Source organism: Charadrius vociferus, unplaced genomic scaffold (assembly GCF_000708025.1).
Source record: "Charadrius vociferus isolate BGI_N301 unplaced genomic scaffold, ASM70802v2 scaffold971, whole genome shotgun sequence".
Lineage (NCBI taxonomy): Eukaryota > Metazoa > Chordata > Aves > Charadriiformes > Charadriidae > Charadrius > Charadrius vociferus.
The window spans coordinates 268,808-279,738 of NW_009646664.1; the positions used below are offsets into that span (position 1 = coordinate 268,808).

Sequence of the window (10,931 nt, forward strand, 5' to 3'; positions counted from 1 at the left end):
GGGCTGCTGGCTACACCTCCGCTGCCTGCCCGGGAAACGCTAGCAGCAGGACAGCCTCCCCTTCCCCTCCCTGCTCTTCCTGGCCCTGTCCCGCTGCAGGAGGAGGCATCGGGAGCTGCTGCTGCTGCCGCGACCAAATGGGGGGAAGACGTCAATGTGAGCCATGTGTGTGCACCAGCACGAGAGCAAGCGAGTGAGCGTGAGCCCCAGCACCGCGGCGAGTGAGCGTGAGCCCGGATGAGCACGGGTGAGCCCCACGGCGAGAGCGAGCAAGCTTGAGCCCAGAATGAGCGAGCAAGTGAGAGCCCTACACAGATGATGACGTCCACAGCAAATAAGCGTAAGCCCCACAGCAAGCCGCCCTCCTCCTCCCCCCATGAGCGTGTGCCCACACCGAGTGAGCGGAGCACAGAGCTCCAGGAGGAGTGGGAGAGCGTGAACATGAGCTGACGGCGAGTCCAGACCCCGTTGGCGCACAGGCGAGCAGAAGGATGGGTGGCAGTGCATGAGCGCCCGCGTGCACCGGTGCACAGCAGCAAGCATGAGCAAGAGAAACGGCGGAGAGGGAGGAGAAGCATCCATCAGCACTGAACTGCAACAGTGAGCACGACCAGCGACAACAGGGGACCTGCAGAGCGTCTTCGGGGAGGCGCGAGCACACAGAGCAGGGGAGGGCTACGGAGGGAACATCCATGCGTCGGGAGCAGTGGGCCCACCGCCACGGGCGGTGTGTGCCGTGAGGAGGTTGGGGGGCACAGCCTACCTGTGGCGGCAGAGGGAGCGGGGCGAGCACGTGCGCTGGGGAGGGTCTGGGAACACGTGCACGGAGAGGACTGGGGGGCACATGAGATGCAAACGGTGGGGAGCGCCCGGAGCATTCAGGACATCGGAGCAGATGCTTCCAGGATGTCCGGCGCTGGGGGAGATGGGGACACTCCCAGCACGAGGAGTGGGGGCAATCTGGGATGCCAATAGTGCAGCGAGAGGGACGGGGCACGGCACACTGTGAATTTATGTGGTGTGGGTCCAGAGCAATGGCGGCTGTTCGCACGGGGTGACATGGTGCAACACGTACACGGACTTTGCGGTGGGCAGTTCCACAGACAGCAGACAGGGTGTGCTGAGCAATGGTGGCTGGAAAGCACATTTAGATGGGGAGGAGGAGAGAGGCCTGAGCCCAGCACGTTTACAGGGGCACCGGGGGCAGAGGAGCACATTTACACGGGGGACGGAGGCTGTCTGCGCTGGACATGGGGACCGGGAGCGTGTGTGTGCTAACAGCAAGGGGGGACTCACGGGCTGCGCTGACAGTGAGGGTGCGTGTGTGGGCAGGACTGCGTGCACGCTGCGTGGATGGGCGCGTGCGCGGCGTGCCAGCGTGCCGGGAGGCAGGCTGCAGTGCAGCCCGCAGAGAGGACGGCTGCAAACGTGCCCTGCACCGCCTGGGGCCCGCGGCTTTGCTGCCTGCCTAACGCCAACCCTCCCTCCCTGCCCCACAGCAGCACCGGGCGCGCTGCGCAGGGCACGCAGACGCGGGGTTCGGGTGCCGGAGAGAGCGAGGCCTGGTGCCACGCACTGGGCTCTGCACCGCACAGCTGGCGCAGCACAGCTGGCAGCCAAGAGGAGGCCCAGGCACCAGGGGCTTCGTGCCACGCTCGGGGGACGGGGCCCCACGGAGAGGAACACAGAGGTCACTGGTGCTGTGCAGGCACAAAGTGCAGCTCTCCCCTGCGAAGACCAGGGAGCTCTGCTCACGCACACACACACTACACACACACCACACACACGCACACGAGCGTACCCCAAGCACGCTCCTACGTGTGCAAGGAATAGCGTGCCCTCAGGCGCTCCCCCATGCACACACACCCCACCAGAGGCAGCTCTCGGCACCCCGGTCCCTGCGCACGCAGAAGGCTGCCTCTCTCCCTCCCCACTGCGCACACACACTCCTGCGGGGAGAGCCCCCACACCCGCTCTGCCTCCCCTGCCACCGCTCCCTCGCTGGCCAGCACAGCACGGCTCTCCTAGAGACCACCACACGAAAGCCCGTGGGGCGAGACTGCTGCAGATCCTGGCCTGATCCTCAGAAAACCCACCCCAAAGCTGCGCCGAGCCCCGTGTCGCTTACCGTGAATATGTTGGAGCGCCGCTTTGACTGCTTGCGGATGGGGGTGGGTGTGTTGGAGGCAGCAATGGTCTCGATCCGCAGCTCCCGCTGGCTGATGCTCGGTGTGGAGGGCACAGAGGAGGAGTAGTCACTGAAGGCTCCCCCACCGTTGGTGGCCTAGGGCAGAAGGAGACGGGACCGTCAGACAGAGACAGGCAGCTGCCCGGGAAATGACTGCGGAAACACCTTCCGCCTACGCAGCCCTGTGCACCGCGGGCAAGGAAGCGCAGCACGGGACTGGGACAGGGGAGACGTCCTACGCCATGCGCTGCTCGCGCCCAACTGGGGACCGTGGGAAAGCCCTCTCCCTTCTTTCCGCTCTAGTTTTTCCACGGGTAAAACGTTAAAGTTCTGAAACCAACAGTGAAGAGCAGCGGGTGGACAGAGACATGAGGGCTGGCTGTGGGCCGGCACCATGGGAAGCCCCTCCGGTCTGGAGCAAAGGCATGGAGGCAGCAGCGAGCCACCAGCCCTGACCTGCAGCAGCCGGCTCTGCTCAGAGGGGCAGGGCTGGGGACACTGCAGCGTGCGCCCTCTCCAAAACTCAGGACCGGTGCAGCGATCCCTCGGGCCGTCCGCCCGTGAGACCCCTCCTCTCTGCAGGGGCCGTCGGACATGAAGCTGCGAGGCAGCCCAGAGCCCGTCTGGCGCCAAGTCACGCTTGGCCCCTTCCCTGTCTCATGATGACTGCTACGACACCAACGGGCACGGCTGTCCCTACGACAAGCCCTCGCCCTTCCAGCGTCCTGAAGCACGGGGTGCCACAGGCCAAGCTCACGCTCGATGTAAAATGCATCTCTGCTGGTTTTGAGGTTTATCCAAGCAGAGCCCAGGGGTGGCACGCACCTCCCGTGCCTGTGGACCACCGTGGCCTTGGCTGCAGTGGCCCGTGTCTGGGAACACGGCGGGCAACACGCTGCATCTTCACCAACAGCTCGCCTGACCCCAAGGAGAGGAGAAGACCTCACCGGGCAGTTTGTGTGCACATTGCAGCAACACATTTCTTCCGGCCAAGAAGCTGCTCGCTCCCTTTCTGCTCACGCGGGCGCTGCGGGCAACGACCTGGAAACCAGTTTACCAGAGGTCACAAGGAGCAACACCTGCACGAGAGCATTTCCGACCTGCAGCCCAGGACGTCTTACTACGCCAAGGCACACGGCAGCCTGAGCCCCCTTTGGCAGTTCTGCTGATCTTTGAACAGTACTTCAAAAACCCGTGGAAGAAGCTGCCCCGGAAGGCCCAGCGAGCTCCGGCACCCCGGGCAGGGCGCAGCCCGCCGCCTCCCAGTTCCCAGAGCAGCAGCATCCCATGGCCACGGGACTTCCTCTGCTCCCACCCACTGCTTAGAGCACCAGCGGGGTGAGGATCTGGCAGAGGTGCTCAGCGAGAAAATACCCGTGTGCAGACGCCGTGCCCGGCAGGATCTGAGCCTTATTCCGAGACAAGCAGTTAGGAAATATTAGAAGCGCGAAGGAGGCTGCGCAGGCAGAGCAGCCACCGCGACCCACAGCCCAGTCCCCTAGAAAGGGTGCGACCCTCACTCAGGCTGCGGATCGTCTCACCTTTGATGAGAGAAATGGGAGAAGATGCACAAAAGAGAACTTTTCTTAAGAGAGGAAAGAGCTGTCCCACGCATCAGCCCAACTTCTTCCTCCCTGCGGCAGAGCGAGGGACTCCTGCCCGAGCGCAGCCAGGTGCGCTGTGGGGAAATCCCACTCTGGAAGGGCTCCGAGATGGACCTTCTTCCCAGCCGCATTCAGGGAGCTGCCAGCGGCTTCTGGGACATCACAGCGCCCCGACTTGCCGGGGCTACCCCAGGTCCCGCAGCAGCTCCGCAACAGCGTGCCTGCAGCACGGTATCTGCTGCCTCAAGTCAGAGCAAAACGCCCTTCCACAGGGGGGAGGGGAAGCCCGTGGGGAGGCACGCCGCCCTGACAAAACATCCTTGAAGGCCACCGCCTCCGGTGGGTCGGGAAGACCCCAACCCCATGCTGGAGACAGGGCAGCACCAAGCGACAGGTCCTCTGCAGCCCGTCCCGCTTCCTGACCGCTCAGCGGGAAAGGGAACCTCTTGCCAAAAGGGACGCGGGGGCCGAGCTCCCGCCGCGCTGGCAGCACGCAGGGCACACAGCGTGGAGCGGGAGGCCATGGGGATGCTCTGCGGCTTCCACAGAAGGCTCGCTGGGAGCAGGTGACCTCCCTGCCAGCACGGGACTCACACTGTCCCAAGCCTGTCCGGAGACGGGAAAGCTTCGGGCACCCCGAAATGCAGAACGAGCGGGAACCCGGTCTGCCTGTACTCCCCTGCGTGTCCAGGGGGCCGGGCGCTCCGTCCGGAGAAGGGAGCGTCGCCAGGGAGCTGCCCCGCAGGCTGTCCGCTGACTCTGCGCTGAACGAGGGAGTTCTGCTGCCGTGTCCCAGGGGAGGGGGCTCCACCAGGGACATGGAGAGGCAAAGCAACGTGCCACCCCGGCAGTGACTCCTGAACCATTAACAGAGACAGATTCAATACCGCGTGAAGAAGTGCTCTGCAAATGCCGTGAAGAAGGCACAGCCGCAGGAAGACAGGGCTACCGAGTCCCAGAGAATTCGCTGAGAGCGCTCAAGTTTAGGGTCAGGCATAACCGTGCCTGTGCAATCAGCATCTAATTGATGCAAAATGTGTGAACCACGTCAAAAAAAAAGGAGATTCAAAGCGTGAGGGAAGAGACGGCTGCGGCTGCCCCACTGACCCGGCTACCCAGGAGGGTGAGCCAGGCAAGGCTGCCGGCAGTCCAGAAGCCACTCTGAGGCAGTCTCCTGGCCGAGCTCGGGGTACCTCAGTAACCTCGTCAGCACGTTTATGAAGCTGCAACCGAGGGAGGGATTCAGTTCAGAAGAGGCCGTAGAGTTTGCGCTCCCGCCACAGCAGCTGGGACAAACCCTACCGATGCTGAATGATGGAGGCTAAACCTCCGAGGAAGAAATCTTGCTAAACTGTGGTTTATACTTCACACACTCCCTGTAACCTCGTTTGTAATTTTTGCCTGGCCAGAATAATTTTCCTTAGCCCGTAAGTTTGCCTGGTGTTGGAGACACATCAAGGTCACTGTCTTTCTTGAGCGACAAGGCAGAAGGGCTAGAAGGGCAGCGGAGCTGTGAGGGGTCTGGAGGACACGTCCCGTGAGGAGCGGCTGAGGGCCCTGGGGGTGTTCAGCCTGGAGAAGAGGAGCTGAGGGGAGACCTTCTTGCTCTCGACAGCTCCCTGAGAGGAGGGGGGAGAGAGGGGGGGGCTGACCTCTTCTCCCTGGAGACAAGTGATGGGACGAGAGGAAATGGGTTCAAGTTATGTCAAACGAGGTTTAGACTGGAGATAGGAAACATTTTTTCACTGCAAGGGTTATCAAACATTGGAAGAGGCTGCCCAGGGAGGGGGGGATTCGCCATCCCTGGAGGTGTTTAAAAAAAGGGCAGATGTGGCACTTGGGGATGTGGTTTAGAAGTAGTTTGTCAGGTTGGGTTAATGGTTGGACTTGATGATCTTAAACGTCCCTTCCAACCTCAGCAATTCTACGATTCTGTGATTCTATGACAAAGGACACAACCCTTTGAGCCTGCTGGTGTCCCACAGACACCCAAACCTCAGGAAAGGCACTGGGGCCGAAGGACGCCTCGCACCAAGCTAGAACGGCTGGCGTGAGGGCTGGCGCCGTCCCGCGAGTTTGGGGGCAGAGGACAAACACCCCCAGAGGCAGCCAACAGCGCAGCCTCCGCCTCCGCAGGCGCTCCTGAGCCACCGCAGCGCTCAACTGAAGCGGACCGCTGCGAGGTGCCGGCCGGGATCCAGGGACGCAGAGCACATCGCAGGGTGCGGGAGGACCCTGACAGGATGACACGTCTGGGCAAATACCTCGTTTTTGCTCCTGGCAGCTACTTTGCTTGTCCACCTGAACAACCACCTGTGGTCGCTATCGAAACCGAAGAACACAGCGGAAACCAAAAACTTAGTAAAGAGTCCTTCCCGTTAGTGTGTAACGGGCGGATATCGTGGAGTTCAAAGAATATCGACAGTGCCCTAGGGCGCCTGAGCAGGGAAGAGCTCGGCTGAAGTTAAGCTGTAGTAGCTCTTGGCGTGAAAAGGCATGAGGCAGGACAGGGAGTGAGATTTGCGAAGGGCTCTGAAAGGCAGAGCACAAACGAACCGCAGCCACTGACCCAGCGTCTGCACGGGACCAGGGGAGAAGCCCGAGGAGAGCACAGAGCGTGGAACGGAGGGCATCGCGAGCTGAGCGGCTGTGGCATGGGGGCTTACATGGGGAAACGCAAACACCCGTTGTTGCTTCAGCTGCCGAGACACACGCGCTGACCGAACTCCGCCGAAACGTGCTGCGACAGGCAGGGAAGCGCTCGCCGCCGAGCAGAGGTGAGCTGCAGTTTGCGCCTCATTTCACTTGCAAACTCTTACGTTTCCAGTCCTTTCATCTGCTCTCTCAGTACAGCCTCGGTAAAGGCCCTTCCCGGTGCCACCAAAGAGCCTGTGCCCGACCGCAGACCCAGGCCGTCAGAGCGAAGCCGTGACGCCAGGAGGGCAGATGAGCGGGGCCGGGCACGGCCATGCACCCAGGCAGTGCTGCGGGACAGTGGCTCCCACGGCCCACGGGACGGCGCAGTTCACTCCACTGGCGTGCCGGGCTCGGCGCGTGTGCCTGCGTCACCTCCTGCCGGCTGCTGGGAACGAGCTCCCTGGCAGAAAGACAAACTTCCATCCCACAGCAAACAGGCGACGGTGACTCATCCCACGGCCCGGGGTACTCCCCGAGGCACCGCTGAGTCCCCCGGGAGATGCAGAACGGGGCGGCAACACTGAGGAAATCAGGTGGAATAACTCTGGGAGTGCGGCAAGCACCCGCCGGCCCGAGAAACCCCCACCCACGCTGCAGGCAAGGGCCAGGCAGCTGCCAGGAGGGAGCGGGGCGAAGCCACGGGCAAGGCGAGGAACGGGGCTCCCAAACCCATCGAACCTGCTCGCTCAGCGATGGGTGCGGGCAGGACACGGCAGAGGAGAGCCTGAACCAGCAAGCGAGAAAGAGCTTTCCTTGGGGGCTGCGGGGCCCTGAGAGACCCGAAGTGTCTACTCAAACGGTGCAGATGCGCCCCCCAGAAGCCGCTGGGAATGCCCAAGGGACAGACCTGGCATCCCCACGGGCGCGTGCAGGACCCCAGGACCGGCCCTGGCTCCTGCCTCGCCAGAGGACCTGGGAGATGCTGAACACAGTACTCAGGGTCATGGACCTGACGAACATGTCTGGTGCACTCCTGAGTGCTGGTGGAAAACCCCGAGCGCAGCCGGCCCGTTCCTACAGCTCCCTTCCCTCCGCCTTGATGGAAGCAGACTTCCCTGAGGCACCAGGCACCGCTGCGGAATAACAGCCAAAAAACCCCAAACTCCCGAAATCAGCAATGAAACCAGGGCCTTTGGCTGGTTCAGGAACTGTTTCATAGAGAGGACCATCCACTGTGCAAGGACACCGCAACACCTCACACAGCACCGCTGTCGCACAGCCCTGCCAATCTGGGAACCTGGCACAACCAGGAAGGTTTGGAAACCCGTCACCACCTCACACCTGGAGAAGAAAGTCCTCCAGACAGATGGATGACAAAATCGGCAGGGTGCTCGGGGGTCTCTCCTCTACCAGTAACTGCAATGGACTGGCCAGATCGTCAGGAGACCAGCAATGGCCATTTCCAAACAGGTTTGCTTGGCTCAACTAGTAACATCGACCTACTTCCAGAAAAGATGTCCCCACACTAGGACAGGTGGCAGGGCTGGCTCCCAGCTCCCGCCTGCCGTACGCAACCCTGTGTGGGGACCACTTGTTCCCTCTTCCAGAAGGTGCATGCCTTCTTCACCGACAGCTCCAGAAGGCAGAGCTGTCCCTTCCCGCACCGGCCAGGAGACCACGCACGGAGCAGAATGTCCTTCTGACCTCGGGTGGTACCACCACCCCGCTGGGCACAGAGCTACGAAGGGAAGCAGACCTCACAGCGGCCACTGGCAGAAGGGAAGAGGGACGACCCAGGGGAAGGGAACGCCGTTGCTAAAAGCCCTCAGAAAGGCAGATGGCAAAGGGGAACGAAATGCAGCCCGAGATGCAGTAACTGCCTGGAAGGGACAGAGCAACCCTGCCACCATGCATGGCCAGCAGCTGCGGGCAGCACCGCGACACCCAAAACTTCGCCCTGCGAGGACAGAGCAGGGTACAGGCTCCCAGGGGCTCCTCCTGGCCAAGCACTCAAGACACAAACGCCAGTCCCGCTGTTCCCACCAGAGGTACTGAGAAGAAAAACAGATCCTTCTGCCCCAGCGTGCGTGTCCCGCCGGCGCACACCAACACCCAGCTGTGCCAGCAGGCAAACAAAAGCTCCTAACTGTATCCTTTGTCTGGCGTCTTTCCATCTCATCTCCACGTTAAATCCTGTGCTCCCAAACCCTTCCCTGAGAGCCTTCTCCCTGTGCCAGTTCCTGCTCTCTCACTTGTGAAGGCAGTATGAAACCTTGGCGAGAGCCCCACACCCTCAGGTAGGAAAAGACAGAACACAGCACTCCTCTGCAAAGACCTTCTCACTCTCTTGTCCGTCCTTCCTGCCCGTGTACAGTCTGTCCACCTCCTCCCGGCGCTGCCCCACGGGGCACCTCCATGCCAGGAGCAGGGGACACCTCCCAGGAGCGACGCCACCATCACTGAGCCCCACAAGAGGCTGTGGCACTTCTGCAGCGCAGCGCTGGAGAGCAGTGCCCAGCAGGACCGCGGCGCTGCCTGCCCCCAGCTCTGCCGTGTTAGGGACAGCAGCTCCAGCTCCTGCGGGACACCATGCCCTCTGGTGTGTCACCACCGTCACAGCACACTCCCGAGCGGGATTCTGGGCTCTTTTGCATCCCTGTCACTGTGCTCACTGCTGGGCGGGCGTCCTCCCGCGTGGGCAGCAAGCCCATATGCACCGGAGCACGTGGGCTGCTCTGACCCGGTCCGTGTCAGAAGCACGGGGAACCAGTGACAGAATCCCAGCATCCCAGACTGGTGGGAGTCGGAAGGGCCCTCTGGAGCTCCCCCAGTGCCACCCCCCGCCAGAGCAGGGGCACCTCCAGCAGTGGCACAGGACGGCGTCCAGGCGGGTTTGGGATGGCTCCAGAGGGGGAGACCCCCCCACCTCTCTGGGCAGCCTGTGCCACAGCTCTGCCGCCCTCACGGCAGAGAAGGCCCTCCTCAGGTCCAGATGGAACTCCCGATGCTCCAGTTTGTGCCCGTTCCCTCTTGTCCTGTCACTGGGCACCACTGGAAACAGACTGTTCCCATCCCCCCGGCACCCTCCCGTTAAGGACTGATCAGCGTTGATAAGATCCCCCTCAGTCTTCTCTCCTCCAGATTCAAAAGCCCCACGTCCCTCAGCCTTTCCTCAGCAGAGAGATGCTCCAGTCCCCTCAGCATCTCCATAGCCCTTTGCTGGACCCTCTCCAGCAGATCCTTGTCCTTCTTGACCCGGGGAGCCCCGAGTTCCTCAAAGCCAGTTGGGTTTTCTCTGAGGGCAGCAGAAAGCAGTGCCAGAACCTCATTCCTGAGCCCAAGTGAGAACAGGGAAATACTTCACAGCACTTTACAATCGCTCACCGGTTCCATTGCTTCAGACTCTGTTTTTAGGAGAGGGCTTTTGGTAGTGGCAGAGAGATGTGCAAACACCCCGGCAAAGATCACTGCAGCAGGTCACTGGGAACCGAAAGGGTTTGCGGTTGAGCCACGGAAGACCCAGGGAGCAGAAACTCACTTTGATCCTCTGTGCGGCGCCCAGGTTTGCCGAGCGCGAGGGGGACACAGCGTTCGACAGTCCCAGAGCACGTACGGGGGAGGGAGCACAGAGCGAGGAAGCTCCAGAAGGACATGGCCTGTCATTATCGCTGACACCGCTACAACCCGGGCAATCAATAAACATTTCTGGCTCAGAAAGGCCTCGCGGTTAGCTGCAGTCCCCCCCGAGCTGCATGCTGCGCTACTTCCCTTTATCCGCTCCGGTTTCCCACCAGAACTGCCCGGGTCCCTCTGGCGAAGCCCCGGGGGCACAGCAAGGTACGGAGGGTGAAGGTCCCGCTCAGAGCCGAGGAGCCAACAGTCCCCTCTGCACTGACCTCTGCCGAGCGGGCTGCGAGGCGCTCCACGGGGGGGAGAGGAAGTAGGGGGGCTTCTCAGCACAACCCTCGAACAAAGCTCGAGACACACAGTCAGAAACCTCTTCTGATGCCCAAACTTTGCTTCCCCGTGGCCAGTCCTACACCCACCCCTCTTGTTCTACCACCTTCTTTCCTTAAAAAGTTCTTTCCTTTCACAGCTGTGTATTTTAGAGGTCAGCGTCGGTCCCTTTCAGCCCCCACGTGCCTAACCGAAACGAGCCAAGTGCTTAACCTCCTCCTGTGTTCAGGTCTCCTCTCCCTCCCACTCGCTTTTCGCCGTTCCTGCGCGGGATTCAGTGCATGGTTACCTGAGCGACGGAGTCAGATGGAGGAGTCTGGTGTCCCCACACCCTCACACAGGGAGCGTGTTTTTATCTTCACTACAAACACGTTGCCCGGCACAGCAATTGCCATTAGTACCTGTTTGTTAGGACCCTTTTCTCCTGCTTCAGCCACTGAAGAAAACACAAAACGAGCGCTCAGCTCCTCCGTGAGGAACACTGCCCTTGGCCACCTTCCGCCCCGCTCCCCGGTTCAGTGCAGACTGCCTCTCCTTCCCAACCG

The 10,931-nt window shown here is 61.6% G+C and overlaps 1 protein-coding gene across 1 annotated transcript in view; it reads right to left on the bottom strand.

Moving 5' to 3' along the window:
* The window catches only part of AGAP3 (ArfGAP with GTPase domain, ankyrin repeat and PH domain 3), a 138,561-nt gene that overhangs the window by 108,078 nt on the left and 19,552 nt on the right, over positions 1-10,931 (bottom strand). The window contains exon 7 of the mRNA XM_009889178.1: positions 2,129-2,284. Coding sequence (XP_009887480.1) covers positions 2,129-2,284 — 156 coding nt within the window. The remainder of the gene's footprint in view (positions 1-2,128; positions 2,285-10,931) is intronic.